This window comes from Malania oleifera, chromosome 1, assembly GCF_029873635.1.
Source record: "Malania oleifera isolate guangnan ecotype guangnan chromosome 1, ASM2987363v1, whole genome shotgun sequence".
NCBI lineage: Eukaryota > Viridiplantae > Streptophyta > Magnoliopsida > Santalales > Ximeniaceae > Malania > Malania oleifera.
The window spans coordinates 107760434-107785189 of record NC_080417.1 but is presented as its reverse complement, the minus strand read 5'-3'; the positions used below and the strand labels follow the sequence as shown (position 1 = coordinate 107785189).

General features: G+C 34.7%; 1 protein-coding gene across 1 annotated transcript; it reads right to left on the bottom strand.

Moving 5' to 3' along the window:
- Positions 1 to 13938: 13938 nt before the first annotated feature.
- LOC131158554 (uncharacterized) lies at positions 13939 to 15604 on the bottom strand. The gene is made up of 2 exons (XM_058113425.1): positions 14962 to 15604; positions 13939 to 14182 (listed from the first exon to the last, which is right to left on the bottom strand). The coding sequence occupies exon 1, from the start codon at positions 15499 to 15501 to the stop codon at positions 14992 to 14994; it is 510 nt and encodes a 169-aa protein (XP_057969408.1). The 5' UTR covers positions 15502 to 15604; the 3' UTR covers positions 13939 to 14182; positions 14962 to 14991.
- Between the last annotated feature and the right edge of the window lie 9152 nt (positions 15605 to 24756).

Below are 24756 nucleotides of genomic sequence, written 5' to 3'. Positions count from 1 at the left end.
AATAAAAGAGGGCGGCACCTCTTTTCTTAATTTTATTAATAACACTCACTTATGGTAAAAGAATACCGTGGAAACAAAAAGATACTTGGGGCTTACATAATAACCAAATAAAAAACACTTCATGTATTGAACCAAACAAAAGAAGAAAACAAACATATACCAATACCAAAAGAAAACCAACTAAACATGTCTCATATAAGCTGTACCTATCTTATCCAATCTATATAAACCTTTGATAACTCTAGGAAGTTGACTACATTTAATTAATATATCATTAAGGAATATATCACATTTAATCAAGGTACATTCACCTTGGAAGAAGGGAAAGGTCATATGTACGTTTAGTGATTGAGTCACTTATGGATTTCTACATAAAATGCTTTTGGTCCCTCTACTCAATAAATCGAGTTTTGTAGAATCTCCATCACTAGGCCAAACATAAGAGCAAAGGAGAGAGAAAATCAAGTAGTATCCCACATGATAGAGATTTGATCAACGTGAATAGAAAGGGGGGAAAAAAAAGTTAATTGCATCAAAGTTCAATTCAATTGTCTCGATGAAAATATCATAAGGTATACTTTTGAATTTCTTTCCTTACTTTTACTTGATCATGGTTCATAAAATAAATCGAAAATTGTTCTTTTAAAAAATTTTAACAATTATAACCCATTTTACCAAGGAAGAGGAAAAAATAAAAAAGTAATCAAACATACAAACAAAAAAGTTTGTACAAGATGCCTCACTAAAGAGAATATATTAAAAAGGGTGTTTGGGGTGGGGGGGGGGGGGGGGGGGGGGGGGGGGGAATTCATTAGTCAATTTTACAAAGGAACACTCCTAGGTTACCATTGTGATTGATACGATCAATTATTGTCAAGTTTGATAATGTCTAAAGGAGCCCTTACCACTTCAAGTTATTGGTCATCAAAATATATATATAGTGTAAGTTACATTTCAAAAAAAAATACATTGTTGAGAATTCTACTGAATTAGTAAAGTGTAATAGTTTTTCATTAAGAGGGTGCCTATAATCTGCATATTAAAAGAATAAAAATAAATATTCAATTTTATGACTTTAATATTTGTGAAAAGAATTACGTAAAATGTGAAAACTTTTCATTAAGATGGTATTTACAATCCGCACACGAAAATGAGTAATGTCTACAGTCATAAATTTCATATTTGGGTCTCACCTCCTTACAAAAGAATCATGCATATATATATATAGAACACTCAAATTCTCACTTAAAGTTCTTTTTTAGTGGGTCTTACTTTTGTAACCCATTTTACCAAGCAAAAAATAAAAGCTAATGAAAATGTCCCATTAAAGGGAATCTATAAAATATATATATTTATCGACAATGCAAATCACGTTTGAAAGATACGATGCGAAGAATTCTACAATATTTATAACAAACGAAAACTTTTGACTAAGAGAGTCTTGTAATCCATTCGTAAAATAGAAGAAAATTTACATTTATGATTTCTATTTTTGAAAATATTAAAAATGCTAACATCATTTCGTTTATATCACGTCTCCAACTATCTTACTTCAATTTTGCAAACATTAGTTAAAGATGTAATGATTAATAATTAGTTCCTAAGCATGAATATTAATCATACAAGAAGCAAATGTGTAAAGTAGATATTGAATTCTATTATTGTGATCTGGACCACCCTTCACGCACAATAAAATTTCATGCCCATTTGACATTACATCTGCGGCACAGCAGGTAGCATTTAATTAATAGCCTTAACACATTTCCTCAATGGCATTATCAGTGACATAATGATTGTGCCCCTCTATTTTCTAACATTATCAGTGAATAATCTACCATGGTAGAGTTGCCATATAAAAGTTTGAATCCTCTCAGCAAAATGTAATTTCCAAAGCTTCCTCTTCATATCCTTACAGCTGATAGCGCCAGAGTCTACAGTCAATTAGTCTGTATGCACGTTTAACAAAAAACAAGAAGTTGCCATTCGAGTTTCTGTTCCACAATGAGGTGTTCTGCACATTTACCTACGAGAAAGTTGCGTTCTAGCTAAATAAAGAACTAATGGTGGTAATTTTCCAAGTGTTCACCTCATTTCTGGCTGGCTGGACCCCAATAAATTGTCACTATTGTACGTGGGGATTCCTTATCTATTGCATTGGTAGTATGGTTTACAAGAGGTTCACTAATTGATATGGTATTACTTCTGAGTTTTCATTAATTTGATTTTCATGATAGTAAATTATGTTATGCTAATGACTTTTTTTTTAAGTTTTTATTCAATAAGATTTCAAATCATTAAAGTTAGCTAGACAATTGAGAGATCTTGAGGACTTATTAACTAGGAGATCGTAAGCTCTCCATAAACTCTTGTGTCATCTTTTGTTTATTTTTTGAAAGTCATCAAGCTTGTGCCATCATTTGTATATCCATCCTTATGAGGATAATTTCTATTATAATCAAATGACGTAAATTAGTGTACTTTGTTTCCAAGCAAGGGTGTATTGGTGTTATTAACGCCGTTAAAGTAAGGGGTTTAGTAAAATCTCAAGGTGATTGTCCTTGAGAGAGTCTACGTATATCTAGCCACTATAAAGAATTTTCATATCCCTCTTCCTTAAATTTTTTTTTTTTTTTTTGTTAACTACTCTGATATTTGTGTGATTTTCTTGTGTCGTCTTGATATGTTTTAAATTTGGTATCAAGCATTTTAATTTTCATTAAACCCAATTCACCCGCATCCTTGGAGGACCACTCAAGCAAACATATGGATCTTGTCACAATCGAGTTAATCTTCGATTAACTCGCACGTGTTTGATATTGTTGTGCAAATGAATGCGCAGCAGAATACCGAATCACACAATGCAGCAACCAACAGTGAAATATACATAAAACACAATCACGCAAATTATATAAAAGTAATAAAATAATGACATGAAGAATTATGTAGTTTGGCAATACCTGCATCTATGGGAACAAACGACAGTGATTTTTCACTATCTTTTGTCAAAAGATTAAGAGTTACATCATATAACATGTATATAACCCTCCCGGAGGGATTCCCCCCCAAAACGCAACCTATATGTGACACCCCGATTTTCGTAAAATTTTTTTAAAATAAATAAATATTCATTCTTCATAAACAACATCCATAAATCGACCACGTCAACCACCATATTACCATTCATATGACCTGACCCGCATTGGGTACTAGGTAAAAAGTTATTTTATTTATATAACCTAACAGTGGAAGTTAATACATACTTAACTATCAGAATACAATACCCAAAGTATCAACATACATACAAATATATATGCTACCATCACAACCTCAAAAACAACACAATTCCAAGGGAATTACACCTCCCCTAGTCCACAAAACTCACCCTGTGTGTCAGGGTCCCAGCTCCCTATGATCACGGAGTTCTATCACCTGATCTATCCCTGTTCCTAGAAAAAAAATTTAGATAATTTGGGTGAGACACGTCTCAGTAAGAAGGAATAAATTATTTACAGTGTGTGGTCATAAGAGTTCAGTTATAATACACTTTACTTTTCAAATCATCATTTCATCTGAGAAAATACATTGATATACACATTCTTATAATCATATAGATATACAACACAAGCTTTTATAAACTTAAAAATCATTTCTCAAAATCAATCATTCCAACACATTTTTACCTGCGAAGTTCCTGAGAATAGGGAAGATTACCCGCCCATACAGGTAGCTTCCCTCTGCCCTAACACGTTATGCAGCCACGGATGGCCACATCTGATACTTATCAGGACACTCACCTTACTTAGTAAGCCCTCAGGCGGAGAGTTTCACTTCGCCTCAAATATGTATATTATTAATTCACACGGTTCATTTCTCGTATTTAACATTCTTTATTTCTCAATTTTCATTTTTTCTTTCATTTCTCATTTTAGCCAATTTTATCATTCTTTCACTTTTCGTTTCCATTTTACTTTCCAGCTCATGTGTATCCTTGGTATCAAATACCAACATCGCGTCTGTAACTTATGGCCACCCTGAGGATCTTTCTATCCACGTCATGCTTCCCTTCATGGTCAAAGTTGTGCAGCCCGAAGGCGGGATCTAACCGCAATTGGCCGACCCGGTTAGATCAAATATCATATCACATATAGCGTCTATAGTACAACTGGCTAGCCTATAACCCTGATCAGGACTCAGGAGGCCCCTACAAAATGGCTTAGTCGACTGTCACACCACACGCTCCAAGAGTTCGTGTAGTTGCACTAACACCACTAGCAACGGTATCGTACTCAATATCATAACCATCTATCGGGGTTTACTACCATATACCGCAATCATTATGCGGTATTGGCATTTTATCAATCATATTTTAGTATATCTCAATTCAGTTCAACATAAATATTCTCATCATTTTCTGTGCACATTTCATCATCTCGTAATAATATCTATCATATTTCACACATTTTCACATTTTCCCAAAATACTCATACTAGTAATTTGTACAAACTCATTTCTCATGCAAATAATTTTTACTCACAAATAAATATCACATTTCATTATTTTTCACTAATCACATCAATCATTCTCATATCAATATTTTCACAGAAAATACCCATTGTTATATTTCACATTTTTCAACACATGTCATGTGCCACACAATTTTCATCTAATATTCATAATATATTAGTTTCAGACTCCAAAGCATCACAAATTAATATTACTCAAATGCCACACAATTTATTTGATATTTGTATCATAATAATTTTCAGACAAAATACAATATGCTCATTTTCATATATTAATTCAAATGGTAATTCTAAAAAAGCTGCTATAATTTATTTCATTTACCTGACTTACTGAGAGTCTCGTTGGGATCCAAATCCTACGCTCTTGGCGCCCGAAATTCAACTCCTACAATTTACATTTTTCCCAGATTAATTAATCTATTTTCCCAAAATACTATCCATCTAGCCTTCCCTAGGCCCCATGCATTCTAAATTAACATTTAAACCAATATTTGACACCCCCACTTAATTTTCTGAATTTTACCTGCGGGTCCCAAAATTACACCCGCGGCGCTTACCCGGACCCTAAATTCCAAAAATTCTACTTCAACTCCAGATGCTCAACATTTTAACATTTCCAAATTAATCCTAATTAATTAAAAATAAGCCCCTTAATAACCCCTATACCCCAAATTTGGGGTTTTACCCACGACGATCCCACTAGAATTTCATCCCGCTAGACTTGTAGAGAATCATCCCTAGATTCTCGTGGTGGCGTCTGTTCATCAATCAGGCTTATAATTTACAAAAAATTAAAGAAAAATGGAAAATTGGCTTACCCCAGAAGATACGTTTACGCCGATCCTACCACCGATCCGCTCCGGTAGAAATGATGGCAGCGGAGAATGGAGTCTAGCGGTATCTTCCGATTTTCGATCGGACGAAAATCCGCTATGAAATCAAAGAGAGAGGGGGAGAGAATGAGAGGAGAGAGAGAGAGAGAGAGAGAGAGAGAGAGAGAGAGAGAGAGAGAGAGAGAGAGAGAACTGGGGGGGCATGCGCAGAGCCTTCCTGCAAAAGGAAAAAAAAATTCTTTCCTTCCTTTAAGAATGATCCGGAAGGAAGTATGTTATAATAATAATAATAATAATATATTTAATTAATCTTAATAATAATATATTTTATTAATAAAAATAAAAATAAATTTTAATTAATTTTTTTCTTTTTTTTAATTCAATTAATTTTTTATTTTTTTATTTTTTTATTTTTGGAATCACTCTACTAATCTTTTATAACCCTTTTTGGGGTTATTACACTATACAACTTCCCAATTCAAAATACGAAAACCAGCGTTGTGTAACCTAACAAAACCATCGACGGTTTCAGTCATACCGTTGATGGTTTAAAGCCGAGAGCAAACAATCAATGTAACACTGCAAATCCATCGACTATTTCTTCTGCACTTGAACAAAATCGTCGACAATTTCAACAAATCATCGCCAGTTTCTTATTGCAAGCTAGCTTCACTGTTTTCTACTATGCTTTCTCATTGTACATGCATCCCACTCAACATATGAGCCACATATTACAATAATCTCCAACTTGGCGAATATACACCCCTTATGAGAAAATCGAAAACATAACTCACTGCTCTACTTGGAACAATAGGTTAGGACCACCTCCCGTTTACCAATTGGAGACATTAAGCAAGTCCAAGTAATGCTTTAACTTATCAGTGGTAACAGGTTTTGTCAAAACATCTGCTGCATTCTCAGAATTGTGAACTTTCTCAAGCACAAGATCACCTGAACAAATCAACTCCCGGATCCTGTGAAACCTCACACCTATATACTTGGTCCTCACATGATACAATTGGCTCTTCGCCAAATAGATGACACTTTGACTATGACAACGCAGCTGAACTCCACCTTATTGTATACCCAACTTCTTGACTAACCTATAAGTCATAATGCTTCTCTAGCAGATTGGGTGACTACCATATACTCCGACTTAGTTGTTGATAATGCAACTAGAGACTATACCATGGACCTCCAACAAATAGGCTCTCTCACAAGGGTGACACATACCCTGTTGTAGACCTCCTATCATCCAAGTCCCCTACATAATCTACATCCGCATATCCCACAATTTATGGATCACTCTATTGCTTGCCGAACATAATGTCATAGCGAGAAGTACCCCACAGGTATCTAAAAATCTACTTGACTCCATCCCAATGTTGTCTACCCAAATTCAAAAGAAACTTACTCACCACACTGACAACTTGTGTCAGATCTGATCTTTTAGATACCATAGCATACATTAAAAACCTCACTGCACTTGCATAGGGGACCTTTGACATGTCATGAATATCACTATCCATCCTTGGGCACTGAGCGATAGAAAATGTAAAATAATTCGCTAACAATGTACTTACCGATTTTGCATTAACCATGTTAAACCTCTCCAACACCTTCTTTACATAGCTACCCTGAGATAACCACAATCTACCTATAGCTTTGTTCCTGCAAATATCCATCCCGAGAATCTTCTTAGCTACATCCAAATTTTTCATATCAAACTCTTTACTCAACAGAGTCTTCAACTGATTTACCTCAGTCATATCCTTCACAACAATCAACATAAAGCAACAAAAAATGAGAGAACCAACCTTAAGACTCTTCACATACACGCAGCAATCATACTCACACCTCTTGTAGCCAATTCAGATCATGTAGGAGTCAAAACTTTTGTACCACTGCCTTGGAGACTACTTTAGCCCGTAAAGTGATTTCTGTAATTTACAAACCAAATGCTCATGTTCAAGTTAACTTAACCCTTCTAATTGTACCATGTAAATCAGCTCCTCCAAATCACCATGGAGAAACGCTGTCTTTATGTCCATTTGCTCCAAATAAATATCGTAATGCACTACCAATCCCAACACTACCTTGATGGAAGTGTGTCTAATTTCAAGGGAGAATATTTCATCATAATCAACTCCTTCTTCTTCTTGGATTATGATCGAGACTTATTAACACTTTATCTGTTTCAGAACTTACTTCTCCCACGTTCCTGGTTACCCTTTACCACAAGCCCTTCACCTTCTGAAATCACATCGTTAGCCTTCTTTCTTTGATGTAAACTTAGCAGAGTGCTTGTTACCTCTTCCAAATTCAAGGTTTCTTTTCCCCATGTTAAAGTATTAACTAGATTTTCATACATATAAAACACAGGTAGGGAATTCAATAGCATCAACACCTTGTCTTCTTCCTCAAACTTCACATCAACCCACATCAAATCACTTATAATATGATTAAATACATTTATGTATTGGTTCAAATCCGAACCCTTCGTCATCATAAGCCAATACAACTTCTGCTTAAGATACAACTTGTTTGTTAAAGACTTAGGCATATACCGGGTTTCAAGTTTATGCCAAATAGCAGCATGATATTCCTTATCCATAATGTGATACAACACGTCATCTGTCAAACAAAGCTTGATAGTCGCTACAGCCTTCGCTTCCAACTCCTTCCAACTTGTTTTGTACATGCCTTCTGGTTGACCTCTATATAATGCGTTCACCATACCTTGTTGCACTAACAGATCCTTAATGTAGTGACCCGAAGAATAATATTATTTTAATAATAAAGAGGAAGGAAAATGGAAACAGGAACAGAAGGAGGCAATAGACTTCGTCGACGAACGCTCCATCGCATTTTGGAGATAATAAATAATAATAATAATTTCAAGGAATTGACAAGACTCGTCGACGAATACAGGGGTTCGTCGACGAGTGCATAAGGAAATTCGTCGACGAATACAGGGTTTCGTCGACTAAGGTCTCTAGGACCTCGTCAACAAAGGAAAGATTTCGTTGACAAGAAACAACAGAGCAAAGGATAGGCTACTCTGAATTTCGTCGACGAATTTAATGAAGGACTCGTCTACGAATCTGGCCCTATAAGTAGTGACAAATCGGATTTTTTATCACATTTCAGCGCCTTTCTCTCTCTCCTATAGATCCTCTCACTTAGTTTTCTACAAGTCAGCTGGAGCGGATCGTTGGTGAAACGAAGTTGGATTTCATCCCAAATTCAAGGTAAGGCCTTTTAACCCATTTTTGGCCTTTTGACAGTTATAGGAAATGATGTAGGTGAAGAAATACTAATATTTTGTTCTAACAAACGTTATTTTCAGGGTGTTATGTAGGAGGCTCTGCGGGGGTTAGGCCAGTATACCGTAGGGGCTTTCTGGTTATCAAGTAAGGGAAATATGTTATGCTAGGAAATTTTGAAATATTATATAGTTTATTAAATTATGAAAATTATGTATTAAGTATGGTATGGCTTGAGAATATGAATGTAGTACGGAGATATGTTTTATGAATTTTAGTACCATGATTTTATGAATTTCAGTACTATGATTATATAAATTCTAGTACCATGATTATACGAATCTCAGTACCATGATTCTACGAATTTCAGTATTATGATTATGCAGTTTCAGTGTAATGATTATACAGTTCTCATTATTATGACGTATGAATTAAAGTACAGTTTATGCAGTATCATGGTTATTACGGTTATTTCAGAATCATGGTAAATCAAATAGTTGTATATAGAGATATATTATATAGTATCAGACCCTGTTGGACTATGCAGTTATAGAGCACAGTACCGTTACTACAGATATTATGTTATGTTATGAGTGCAACCACCTATTTAGATAATACGTAGTAGTAGGTCGATCACCTAGGCCCTTGACGTGGATAGGCTCCCCATCAGATATGAGTTGAGGTGGGCAGATCAAACCGATGGAGTATAGTGATTTATTCCTGGTTGGCCAGCCAGGGTAAATCCCGCCTACGGGCCACACAACCCTGTTATGAGGGGTTAAATCATGACACACAGTTATCCACAGGGAAAGTTTTCAATTACTATTACGTATGTACAAATTTATAGAAACAGAGAACATACTTACTTATACTAGAAGTATTTTGAATAATAATATTCAATACTGTTATGTTAAGTAACATGGAAAGGGGTGGTGGATTTTATTACTTGTATTGTATTTACATATTCAGTTATACATGATTATATGAAAACGGATTTTCATAATATTGTAGCTCATTTGCCACACACTAATAATAGCATATTTCGTCTTACTGAGCGTTGGCTCATCCCAGTGTTGAATCATTTTTCAGGTGATCCAGGTAGGCGAGCAGACCAGGCTCGCAGATAGAGGGGATTCTGTAGTGCCCTATTAGTGAAGTGGGTATTGTGGAGGATTTTTGTATATCCTAGTATAGTTGAGGGTATTTTGGGAAACAGATATATGTGCGTATTTTGGGGAAACATGTTAGTACTTTGGTACTGGTATTGTATGTATATTTTCATATGGTTATGTCTAAGTGATTTCTGCCTCTCGCTGCTTAGGCTAATGATTGGGTTTACTCCCAGAATGGTATCAAAGCATGTTATATGTCATAGTATAAAAAAAATAATATGGAAATTAAGCAGGTCATTACACTTAACCCTTCTTTGCCATAGTCTGAAATTACCTATTCCATCGAACTTAACAACATCAAACTTTTCAAAAGAAATTCTAGAAGTTATTATAATCAAATGCTCTGATACCAATTTTTTTGTGCAAATGAATGTGCAGCGGAATACCGAATCACACAATGCACCAACCAACACTGAAATATATAGAAAATATAATCACACAGATTATATGAAAGCAATAAAACAATGACATGGAGAATTACGTGGTTCAGCAATGCCTACATCCACAGGAGCAAACGGTCATGATTTTTCAATATCTTTTGTTAAAAGACAAAGAGTTACATTATACAACATGTATATATAACCCTTCCTAAGGGTTTTCCCCCAAAACACAACCTTTACAACTTCCCAATTCAAAATTTGAAAACCAACGTTGTGTAAGCGAGAAAAATCATCAACAGTTTAAAGTCGAAGACAAACAATCGATGTAACATTGCAAATTAGCCATCAATATGGTGTAGCTCACACCCATCGATGACCAGCCGAAACACACTAGTGATATTTCACACCCTTGGATATAGAGTCAGACACTCTCGCCCATGGTAATGACCCGGTACATGGCGCAGCGTACGATAATTAGCCGCCACATAGCTATTTCAGCGTATGGTAATTAGTCGCCACTAGCTGATTTCACAAAACCTGGAATCATTTTGGAACTCACGTTCCTATACTTATCAGTGTACGGTAATTAGCCGCCACTAGCTGTTTTACAAAATACCTGGAATAATTACATACAACCATACATTCCACACTTATTTGGTATATCATAAATCATATCGTTTTCCAATTCAAGCATACAATTTTATACAAATATGGATACGGTCACCTCAATAATACAGTTTAAACACAACATACAGTTTTCCAATCAAAGTAGAGGTGATACCTGAAAATCATGATTTTCCCACTGTAACCCGAAAATCACGCATTTTTACCTGACAGATTTTCCCAAATAAGTAGTCAAAACATACATAGGATCATAACCTACTGGTTTACCGATCTCGATTTTAAAAATAAACTGATATAAACAGAATTCCCTTATCTTAACCCGAAATCTAACCACAAACTCTACGGCTCCCAAAACTACGAACCGAAACACCAAAACCGAAACAACGTAGAACAATACTTCCTTACAACTCGTACTACTACCCATATTTCGAAACAGAAATGAAAATTGAACCTTACCTCAATTTTTATCAAAACCCAAAACTGCTCGAAACGAGATTTCGATCCCCTATTCAACAAAGAGAATCTTGCCCTAATCTACGCAGTAACGTCGGATTTACGAATCAGGCGATGAATTGCGATGAAATCTAGAGAGAGAGAGAGAGAGAGAGAGAGAGAGAGATCCTCAAGTTCTAGAGAGAGACGGAGATGACATTTTGAGATTACTTAGCTTGGAAGCAATGGAAACTGATATTTATAGCCCTTAACTCGGTCGTCTTCGTAGACAAAATGGCGTCCTCGTCGACGAGTCACTAAAGACACCTCGTCGATGAGACGGTGACCTCATCGACGAGCCTGAGATCCCTGATTTTTTGAAATCCCTCGGCTTCTTCTTGTCGACAAGACACTGAATTTCGTCGCCAAAAATAGAAGGGACTTCATCGACGAACCTTGGCTTCGTCAACGAAGTTTACCCAATTTACCAATTTACCTTTCTTTTATATAATTAATCCATATATCACGGTTCGGGTTCTTATATGTCGATTGCTAGAAAGGTTCCAACTGAGGTAAATCAGTTGGGGACTCTATTGAAAAAGGAAGTTGACATGAAAGTGTTGAGTACTACTAAGAGTATTCTTGAGTTGGAGATTCGCAAGGTTATAGGGAGATTGGGATTATATCAAGGTGACTTTGTAGCTGCGGGGAGATTGGTGTTCTCTCAGGAAGATTGTATGGACAAAACTACATGGAGATTGTGGTTATCTCAAGGTGGTTTTGGGGATCAGGTGTTGGTGAGGTTTAGCATGGTTGATGTTAAACCTATCACCAATACACCATTGACGAATCTAAGTAAACAATCTACCGCTCAGAACTCATAGACGAACAGTGATGTTTGGGTCATGTCAAAGGTTTCCTACGCCAATACAGTTGGGTACATCGGTAGGCAACAAAGGGTTTCGTCAATTGTGAGGTTCACAAATGGAGACTACACAGGGGGCTTAGAAGACAGGAGGCTTGCAACAAGGTACGTTGGGGGAAGACCTAATTGTTGGAAGTCATGGGTACAGTCTCAGGGTGCGCTGATTACAACTGGATCGGAGTTCTTTACATAGGCTGAGGCTGCCAAGGTAGTATTGTGGTTCGGAGGATCATTCAAGGAGTTAGGTGTTCAATTAGGTGAAGTTCATGTTACCACAATCAAGTTCAAGCATAGCTTGGACTTGGTTTACGTCTCCAAGTGTTAGAGGGGAGGCAGGTCCCGATCTATAGCCCATGTGGAGCAGTGGTTATGCTTTCATATTTCCAAGGTGGTGAATATTCACCAAGATGGAGATTGTTGGGGATGTGACTTGTATTCATAGCGGATCAAATGTATCGGAGAGAGCTTCGTGAAGCAAAGGGCAATTGCATGAGAAGAGGTTTCAGGAAATATGCAAGAGGACCTTTGCTCAGCGCAAAATTGTCAATAGTTTGGTTAAACCGTCAACGGTTTTCGTCGGCGCAAATTACATAATTTGAATTCGAGAGCTTGTAAATTGGGCTTATTTGGAGGATTTTCCTCCGGGGGATTGCTAATGTAGTTTAGATATACTAGAACACTTATGTATGTATATAAACATCATTATGTAACCTTAGATGGGATTAAACATCATTATGTAATCATAGTTATACAACTATTACTATAAACTAGGATGTGCACAAAGATGACACAAATATTTTTAAAGAATTATGATTTCTTAGACTCAAAATTTTAAAGCTTAAAAATTGTTATGATTCATCTTTTATGTTAACCAATGTCACATGCATTTATGTTGGCTTTGAAAGAGTTTACGCAAATCTAAGCAACTGTATGACATGACGAGTTGACCTAAGAACTTCAAAAATATAAGGTTTGTACGTAATAATAAGTTTGTCATAAATTTGATAACAACGAGCTATTAGCTTCCCTCTTTCACCCTCTAAAGATGCATTGTTAGGATTCTTCGAACTAGGAACAAGTTCGCTAAAAGAGGTATGGACATTGATCCAACCAGTACAATTGATGTTTAAATTTATTCTTGGGTGCAAGTTCATTTAAAATATGGTTCTTCGTGATCTTATCTTGAGTTAGACCAAACCAACCACCCCCCCCCCCCCCCAAAAGTCCACCATAAATTGACATATTGTGGTTTGAGCGATTTAGAAAAAAAGCAAAAATATTATGTTTAATCACAACTGTAGGTTTGTAATTTTGATTTCATCTGCCATTTTTTAATTTTCTTAACTGTGCATGATTTATAAATAAGGATTAATGCAATATTCTATATACCCATATCATGACCTCTTCGAGTAATTTCAGAATTAAAGAAATTTATATTTCCAGACATAACTTATCCTTTGGATAATGTTTGGATGCATTTTAGATTTTGAGTTGTTTGGAATTTGGATAAAATATAATATAAAATAATATTAAAATTTTTTAAAATTTTAAACCCAAAATTCAGTGAAAAAAGTGTCAGGCAGGTTGCATTCAAACCAAACTTTTTTTTTTTTTTTTTTTAAATTTGGAAATCAATTAACCCAACCCTGGTGTGAACCATCAAAGGAAGGAAGTGGGTTTGGTTGGATTGGGTTGTTAAAGGTAGCTGAGCAGCCCCAGCTGGGCGTACACGTTCTGTGTCGTTTTGTTGTGTTTCGTCATCGTTTTGATATGGGTTTCACGGTTAGTGCCATCACGTAACTCAATTAATCTATCATCACAATATGACATCTTCTTTCTCCATCGGTTCAAGATGTAGTTCGCTACTCATCACTGTACAGCAGTGGTTACAAAGAAACACACTCTCTCTCTCTCTCTCTCTCTAAATTCCTAATGTGATCGGTCCTAAGAAAGGCAAAAGCAACAGCAAAGCGACGATCCACCTCAGCTCTTTTTGACTGAAATTGATTCCATCTCGTCCAGTATTCCTGCCAGATGATTTTTAAAGAACAGCAAAAACAATCTTCTCAGTATTTCTGTTTTTCAGTCAGCAAACTGAAAGCAGAAAAGATAAATTAAATTAAAATTAAAATTAAAAATATATATATATATATATATATATATATAAATTAGTTTTTTTTATAAATTAAAAAAAAAAAAAGTATCCAGATCCGGACCCGACCCATCCACAGTATAGAAAGTTCCAACCCGGTAAATCAGTTAGACGGTGCGGAAGACTTCGCGGGAGACCCGAAAATAATGCAACTAGACGAGCGCAGGATAAAAGGCGGGAAATTGGGGGGGAGATTTTGAAAATAATAACAACTTTTCAAAAAGGAAAAACGGGAATTCGGCGCAAATGAGTTTGATTGTCGCTTTCGACGCGGTTACACGAATCAAAGATCCGAAGAAAAAGATGAAGATCGAATAAATTTGAGGACAAGATCGAGTTGAATTATTAATTCTGTACTCATCAGGAAGTTAAATTTTGACAACGAAAGACAAGTATTTTTTACTCTGAAGTTTTTTAAGAAATTTAACTAATCAGAGTATAAAATTTCGAACATAAGATAAAATCAAGAGTACAGATGAAGAAAATCATGAGTCAGGGAGTTCTTGTTTACAGTAATTTTTAATTTGTAATTTTAAAAGGTGAAGAGTTGATTCAATAACTATTGATGTTAGCTACAAGAAAAAATTAGCTCGCAGTCGATCAATTTTCGCAGATGAACAAAACTAGTAAACAAAAGAAAGATCGAGAAAGAACCTTGAAGATCGAGTTCAGGAGCTGCGATCATCAGTGTAAAGCCTTGACGGGAGTCTTGCCGCTGAGAGGCGAAGAAGGCAAGATCGGTCTCGAGAAGAGCATGAGATCCATGTGCGGGGCCACCTGATGATGATGAAGATGAAGATGATGATGAGCGCATCCCATAACCTTGTGATCCTTCGTGCTCAAGCCCTCCCCAATATCCTCGCCGAGATGCGAGTCCTCCTCCCTGATCCTCAGCACCTGGCTGTGTACGTTCGCGATCTTCTTCCGCCATTGCCTCACCTTCGCCACCGACTTCGGCGACTCCGTCTCCTCCGACGACCCCCAGCTCTCTTGATCCGTCTCCACCTCCGCCCACATCTTCACTTTCTCCGAGACAGAGAAACTCCGATGATCCACCCCCACCTCCGGCTCCGAAACGTCAACGCTCTCTCCTCCTGCTGCCATGTACAAGTCGGGCGGCGAAATCTCCTTCGATTTCTCGAAATCTGAACCGGAGACTCGGTCCTGAGACTCACTCGCCGGCTTCACTGTCATCTCCGATCTCGATCACCGGGGCACAGAACTGAGTAACCAGGCTCTACGGGATCGATGCGCATAGGATAATGTATATAGATTTATACAGGTGTGAGGGAGGGCCGGTGTTCGGGTGCAGGGGGGAGTATCGTAGAGACTCACGCCACGTTGCGTGTTGAAGGAGACAATGAGGAGGCGACACGCGGCGTTTGATGGAGAGAAAGAGTGGGGAAGATCACGTGTTGAATGATATGGCATGTGGTGATTAGTGGATGGGAAAGTCCAAGCCGTTGGAGTTTTGATGGGAGGAGGGCTCGGATGGCTTCCTGTGCTGCCACGTCACCGGTGCCAACACGCCTCGTCTCACTAGCTTACGCTAGTAAATATGAATAAATAATGGGATTTTGTTCATATTTCGGCCAAGATTATCTAATTTTGTTAATAAAAAATATTAAAGAGATTAATCAATTCAAAACACTTTAAAAAGAAAATGGAGAATTAAATAAATAATTTAATTAATGAAAAGATTAATTTTTAATGATTGTGTCAATTCATCTTTTTATTTGTGTTTGCCACGAATTGCCTAACTTTTAATATTAAAAAATATATCTTAAATATTTTTAAAATTTAAATTTATTGAGTTAATTACACTAGATCTTCTCATTAACTTTACAATAAATAATTCTAAAAAAATAATCGCAAAAGAGTTTATCTAATTTTGTTAATAATACAAAAGAGCATTACTATTTGAAATACTTTCACAACAAAATACTTTATTTGATTGAGAATTTCATCTATAAATTTACATTTATTTTAAATTACTAAGTTTTAAATATTATAAATATTCTTAATATTGTAAAAAAATTTATTGGTCAATAAATACTCGATTCTTTTCATTAATTTTTCAACTAATAATTTTTATGCTATATTTGAAAAGTTTAATTTAATTTTAAAAAAATCATTTTCAATCATTTTTTTCTCATTTAATCATCTAAAATCTATTCTTCAGTTAAAGCATTTTAAAATTAAGGTGATAAAGTAATTTAATGAATACAATTTTATTTTATATCTTTTTCTACTTCCTATTATTCTTTAAAAAAAATATTTAAAATTCCTTTTTGGTCATTTTCAAATTGTACAAATTCTCTCTTTTAAAAAAAATTAACATATTAATTATATTTTACCAAATCTATTTCCAAATCGGTTTGTTGGTCAAGTGGAGGGAGGGGATTGGGAGTGGATCACATCAAATCTCCTTTCAAGCACTGCAGGATTTTAACGGGATCAGAGGCATCCACGTGGCGACATGATGAGGTTGCGTGGCCGCCGACTCAAAAGACGTGGGCCTAGACGGAAACTGGGGGACAAGTGGCGTGAGGCGGTCAAAACAGATACTTTTCTTCAGTGACGTGTCCCCCACTCGCCCAGCCTAACGCCCTTTTTATAGAAGATGACGTTGGGATGCGGAAGTTAAAATATGGGAGCTCTTGAGAACGGCTTACACGTGGCGGCGAAGAGCAGGGGAGGCTGGGGCCCATGGACAGGTGGACAGTCGCGTGGAGAACAGTCCCTCGAATTGGCACACTCGCGCGCTAATAATGGTGGGATTACGTGTATGGGGTGAATTGGGTCACGTGACTTGGGACATATATTATTGTATGGGTCCGCCTTTGTCAAAGTTTTGACCCTGCTTATCATCACATGGATAACGGGTTGAATTGAGAGTTGACAGGGTTAATAAGATTGGAATTTTAAATTATTTTATTAATTATAAAAAATAGTATTATAAAGAAATTACAATTTGACATATTTTTTATTACAAACAAAAATATTTTTTTAGCTTATTAAATAAAAATTACGTTCTAGTCACATGGTTAATAAATTAAAATTTGGCAAACTGATAAGTTATAATGAGTTTAAAATTTATTAAATTAATTAATTACATATTAAGTGTTATGAATAGATGAGGGTGGTTGTAATTCATCCATATCTTGTTCACCTCTTCATATCGCACAAACCTGCTCCATATGTTTGCACTAATTAATGTCCCCTTGAACTTGTTTCATATGTCTGCACTAATTATGTCTCCATGTGAACATGTCTCATATATTTACACTAATAAAGTAAGTATTAGCTAGCTTGTGAAGACTATAAAAGTCTCCTCCCACCTAGCCCGTGGAATAGAAAAAAAAAAAAAAAGAAGAGAGAGAAAGAAACAAAAAGAATGAGGAGAGATATAGAAGAAAGTGGGAGAGATATTTTGTATAAGGTCAGTTCTATATTACTTAGTAATTCTTCCTCAAAATAACGAAGTTCTAATCTCATCTGCCCTTGAAGTAGGCATATCCGAACCACATAAAATTTCAATCTTGTCTTATTTAATTTTCTATTTATTTTCCTGCATATTTTATAACATGTTATCAGCATGAGACTCTAACCAATTGAGTTATTTTTTTAATTCTTATTTAATTTATTCATTTTTTGTAAATTTTATTCCACAAGAATATAATATTCTCCAGAAGAGAATATGTTTTTTAAATTTTAAAGAGAGAGATGGTAAGATAGTCCTCCTGCTATATATATTTAAATCTTCCGAATAGATAGTCATCTTAAAGAGAGTATATTTAAATCTCTTGTCTATATATTTAATCTCCCGAAGAGATAGTCCTCCTGAAGAGACTATATATCTAATCTCCAAAAGAGATTTTAAATTCGACATCCTGAAGAAGTGAAATGTCTATCCTCCAAAAGAGGTAGTATATTTAATCTCTGGAAGAGGTAGTAAATTATTACTCAATTTAATATTATAAATTGAAATCATACTCTTGAAGAATACAAATTGAGAAAAATAAAATAATGTTCCTGAAGAAACATATTTAAGTACCCCAGAAGAGTGGAAATAATATTATATTATTATTTCAGTTTTTACATTTTGTTTTTGAAATTGCCTTATTATTATTAATTTATTCAAATGTTGAACCTAAGCAAAGTTGAATTTGTTCCCCGTACTATCAAATACAACAATTATTTATCATGGATTCTTAATGTTGATATCCATCTAAATGCAATAAGCATGGGAAACAATATTTTAAATGGAAATACTGCTTCCTTACAGGATCTTGCAAAAGTTATGATCTTCCTCCGTTATCATTTAGATGAAGAATTAAAGACTGAATACCCCACTCTTAAAGACTTACTTATCCTATGGAAAAATTTAAAGGATAGATTTGACCACTAAAAAACAGTAATTTTACCAAAAAGCTCGATATGAATGGTTGCACCTGAGATTGCAAGACTTTAAAATAGTCGGTGAATATAACTCAGCTCTATATAAGATTAACTCGAAGTTAAAATTATGTGGTGAAAATATTACTTATGAAAACATGTTAGAAAAAACTTTTACTACTTTCCATCCCACTAATATGTTCCTACAGCAGCAATATAGGGAGAGAAAATTTACCAAATTTTCTAAACTTATATCATGTCTTCTTATTCCTGAGTAAAATAACAAGTTTTTGATGAAAAATAACCAAACTCGTCCAACTGGTTTGACCCCATTCCCTAAAGTGAATAGTAATACATCTTGTTGTCGAGGACGAGACCGCAAGCATGGTCGTGGGCATGGTCATGGTTGTGGTCGAAATAATCATTAGCATCAACCTGAAGTTGCAATCCCCCAGAAGAAGGATAACCCCCAAAAGAGGGATGGCCCCTAAAAGTGGGTAAATGATCAAAATCAGCGACCTGAGCAGCATAAAACTGAATGTTACAGATACGGAGGAAAATGTCATTGATGGCATACCTATCGTACGCCTAGGTACTTGGTAGATCTATACCAAGTCTCTATAAAAGAAAATGAAAAGAGTAAAAAAATTGAAACAAATTTTGCTAATAATGTTATTCCAATAGATCTTAATGTTGGACCATCCAACTCGGTTTATCTTGATGTTGTTGATTTCCTTGTAAATCAAGATGAAAATAATGATGTAATATTTTAAGGTATATATAGTAAGCAATATTGTATTTTGATTTTAATAAATTATCATATTTATTGTTACTATAATCAATTATAATAATGGGTTATTAAAATATGTGTTTGAGTATGAATTGTCTTAAAATTTTGATTGATTCTAAGATGTCTTTAGAATAAGTTTGTTTAACTGATAGTGTTATAACACACACAATTTTTCGAGATAGGAAATATTTTCATTACTTGAATAAATCTTCAAAAATGTTAATATAATATTTGGTTCTACAAATTTGATTGAAGGCTTTGGAAGAGTTAAATAAAGTTACCCAATGGTACTTTATTACAAATTGATGAAGTTTTAAATTCCAAGAGATCCTGAAGAAATCTGTTAAACTTTAATGATTTAAGACTCAATGGATATCACATTGAAACTACAAATGAAGACAGTAAAGAATTCTTTTATATTACTTCTATTGTTTCTAGGAATAAACATTTTTTTTTTAAAAACTATCAACTTTATCTTCTAAATTATATTATACAAAGATTAAAACAGTTGAATCATATAATGTCTTACACCAGAAGTGTAATGACCCAAAGTCATTTACACTTTGGCATGATCATCTTGGACATCCTGGAGATGTAATGATGCGTAGAATTATTGATAATTCACATAGTCATCCACTAAAGAACCAAAAGATTCTTTTATCAAATAATTTCATGTGCATTCCTTGCTTTCAAAGGAAATTAATTGTCAAACCATCTGTTTCAAAAGTAAGTCTTGAATCTCCCAATTTCTTATATAGAATTCTTGGTGATATATGTGGACCAATACATCCACTATCTGGACCATGTAGATATTTCATAGTCTTAATTAATGCATCTACTAGATGGTCGCATGTTTCTCTACTTTCTACTTGTAATATTGCATTTGTTAGACTTTTTTCTCAACTGATTGGATTGCGAGCTCATTTTTTCGATTATCCAATCAAATCAATTCGTTTAGATAATGATGGTGAATTTACATCTCAAACTTTTGATGACTATAGCATGTCACTTGGAATAGATGTTGAACATCCCGTTGCTCATACTCATACACAAAGTGGTTTGGTTGAATCTTTTATTAAGAGACCTCAACTCATTGCTAGACCTACGATTATGAGAACTCAATTGCCTTTATCTATTTGGGAATATGCTATTCTTCATGTTGCATATTTAGTTCATATAAGGTCAACTGCTTACAATAATCTTTCACCCATGCAATTAGTTTCTAGGCAACAACCTAATATTTATTATTTAAGAACTTTTGGTTGTGCAGTATATGTTCCTATTGCCCCTCCTCGAAGAACTAAAATGGGTCCTCAGTGTAAACTCAGTATCTATGTTGGTTTTGATTCCCCTTTTATTATTAGATATCTTAAACCTTTAATAGGTGATTTGTTTAAAGTACGATTTCAAAATTATCATTTTGATGAAACAGTATTCCCTACATTAGGAGGAGCAAAATCAATGCCTGAAGTACAACATGAAATCACATGGAATGTCATGAGTTTATCTCATTTAGATTCTTGCACAAATCAAAGTGAACTTGAAGTTCAAAAGATTATACATTTGCAAGGGGTTGCAAATCAATTACCAGATTCTTTTGCAGATACCAATGCCGCATTAAAATCTCATATATCTGCTGCAAATATTCCAACACGCATTGATGTCCCTAAAGAAGAACAGCCGACTAATGAACTTAAACCACAAGTTAAGTGTGGAAGGTCTGTTTGTGCAAAAGATAAAACTCCCAGAAGGAGAAAGTTGAAATATGTAAACACTCCAGAAGAGGTTATAGAGGTGGATAATTCATTTGACATTCACAAAACCATTTCTCCTAAAAATGAAATCCCTATTATGGAACCTCCGGAAGAGGAATCTCCAGAAGAAAAAACTCCTGAAAAGACATCCCTTGAAAAGGGACAGGTACCTAGAAATAATAATAAGATCTCAATTCATTACACATGAGAAATGTGGGATAGAAATAAAGTTGTTGTCAACAACACATTTGCATATGGAATAGCTACTGACATTGCCAAAAGTAATGAGGATCCTGAACCTAAATTAGTTAATTAATGTCGATATAGAAGTGATAGGCCAAAATGGAAAAAGGCTATCACACCAGAATTAAATTATCTATTAAAAAAGAGAAGTTTTGGACTTGTAGTCCAAACACTAGAAGATGTCCAGCCCATTGGATATAAATGGGTATTTGTGCACAGGCAAAATAAAAATAATAAAATTACTCTATATAAAACAAGGCTTGTGACACAAGGTTTCTCGCAAAAACCCGGATGTTAATTTAGGTGTAATCCCAAGAGGTGGTGAATTGGGTATTTAAAATTATTTTGGTATTTCAATCCTTAATTGAAAACCTAACCATACAAGTACAAATTTGGATATACACTGATTTCAATATTATACAACTTAATTGATTTAATCAGTGGATATCTCAATTAATTCAGTATTACCCAATTATTCTCACGTATTTTAGATATTCATATATATCAATATTTAAAACATGCATAGCAAATATAATATGAATACAAGTATGGAAATATAAAGAGAGATAAAGAGAGAGTGCGCGCAAACACCGAAATTTTAACGTGGTTCGGCCAAACCTGGCCTACGTCCTCGCCTTGGGCAAAACACCCAAGGATTCCACTAATCCCGCTCCTTTAACTGGTACGGAGCTTCCTGTTACAAACTCACCGCTTACAAGAGGCACAACTTCCTCCTACTTTACTGCTTACAAAAGACATAGCTTCCTCCTACTTCGTTGCTTACAAGATGCACAACTTCCTCCTACTCCGCTGCTTACAAGAGGCATAGCTTCCTCCTTCCCCGATTCACAACCCAAACCGTCAATACGATAGATTGATAAAATTCCTGAGCACTTAGATGCTTATCAACAAGCTAATGAGTACAATAAAATTCCTAAAAAACATTCATAAGATATAACTTGAAGCTCAATGAATGTATGTGATGATTTCAATAATAATCAAATATATGATATTTGTATATAAAAATATGTATGATGGGTTTTCTCAAACATCTACACCCAATGCAATATATTTCCAAAAATTAATTTTTCAAATAATATGTGTTGGAGATCTAGCGTTTTCTCAAATAACTTTTGGCACGAATAAAAGAATATTAAATCTTTGAATAAAATAATAACAAGAATGCTTCAAAGATTTAAAGTCCTAGAATGAACTTCTCCCACAAGATTTTACAAACAAAAATATGAAACTTAGGGTTCTTACTCTCTTAATAAAATAATAAATAAAATATGAGAGAAAAAAAAACTTTTACAATGAAGATTAAGTGCTAAAATATAAAACCTTGTATACCAAACCTCAATATCAAATGTGCTTAGCAAGATGTGCGAGTCCTTTGTGAAGCTGAGACAATGCCCAAAAGATGTTTTAACTTGATAGAGTATAGGCAAAAGTTTGCAAAAAGTGATCTCTTCTTGTCTTCTTGTGTTATCCTAGGGTTTTGGGAGTGTTTAAACATGTATTATCGGCATTGGATCAATTCTTGGTCGTTAAATCATTTAAAATAAAGTATTTATGTATGTTTCTGCACTAAATCGCCGTTCTGCACCAGGAACTCATCGATGAGAGCACGCGTTCATCGATGAGTGTTCAACACTCGTGCGTCGACGGGACCATGAATTCGTCAACGAGAGACCTGTATTAAATTTTTGAGCTCTCAGTATTTTCTCATCAACGAGAAAAAGTGTTCATCGCCGAATGGCCATATGTATTCGTAGACAAGGCCAATAGGTTCGTCAATGAGCTGCTTGTTATTCAGCCCAATTCAACCTAGGTACAATTTATATGGATATATCATAAAAAATATGCACCCTAAGGCCATTCTATATGTCATTTTGAGCTTCCAACTATATGTAAATACAAGTGAGACTAAACACACATTACAACTGAAAATCTAAGGTGTCTTCATCTTTTTGCTCTTTTAATTTCATGGAATATGTTAGGTCGTATACGCTTCTGGTTCCTCATGACTTCCATAGCATTCGTATCATCCATGCATGCTAAATAATGTCCTGCTAAAAAGTTCAATGCACAGATGAGATAATTGTGTTTTGTCATTATCAAAACAAAATCGGACTCAAAAATCAATAATCTCCCCCATTTTGATGATGACAAACACAAGAGCAAAATGCATAAATTTTAAAATAAATATTGTAATTCAAATATATCTAAAGAGAAGACACTGAGATATTTCAAGGTGAGAATTTTAAATGCAGCTCAATATGTATCTAGATATAGCAATACAGCATATGCACATTAATCCTCACCCCCTAAAAATCCTCTCCCCCTAAACACAAGGAGTATATCATTTTGCGCATTAATCCTCTCCTCCTTTTGGCATCAGCAAAAAGGGTTAAGTTAAATGTAAAAAAAAAAAAAATCTTAGCTTTAGAAAGGATGACTCCCCCTTTTTGAAACAATTTTTATTTTAACTTAGAAAACTTTCCCCCCCTTTTAAAAAAAACTTTCACCTTTTTTTTTTATTTAAGCTCATACACATTGTAGACTATGCACTTTTAAAAAATATCTCTCCCCCTTTTGATCTCAAAAAAAAAAAAAAAAAAAATTTCTCTCCCCCTTTAGATCTCAAAAAAGTTTGCTTTAGTACATATCTCTCACCTTTTGGAAAAAAAATTTTGCTTTAATTTTTTTTTGCTTTAACTACATATGGAAAAGAATTATAACCAAAAAGACTAATCATATAGATCCTAATTATATCAATGCATTTTAAAACAAGATCATATGGTTAAATCAAAGAATTTGTGACAAAGTGATATATTTTTCATTTAGAGTATTCAATAAAATCATCATAATTGTGTACATGCTACAGAAAGTTCAATGCACATCTAAGTATAACAATAATGGTGAGCAGAATAAGATAGAAAATAATTTTTAGATGCTCCTCCTATAAGTTTGAAGACTTGCTTAGATGAAATGAAATGTTTATACTTATCAAAGATTAATTTCACTAATACATCCAAATCGTATAAACAATCATTTTAGAATAACTTAGACCAACTATAGCGATACCATGATGCACATAAGTCCTTTATGCTCTTTCTCTTGGGATGGAGCTCAGCTCCCCTACATATTTTCAAGCATGCAACAAGTTTAGTTCAGTATAGTTTTTAAAAAAAAAAAAATCATGTGGTTAACAAGTTGCATCAAATATGCATAGAAGAATTTACACATACCATTCATCATTTG

What these genes read in the sequence shown, in the direction of transcription:
- LOC131158554 (XM_058113425.1), bottom strand. Translation starts at nt 15,501, where the DNA reads ATGACAGTGAAGCCGGCGAGTGAGTCTCAGGACCGAGTCTCCGGTTCA.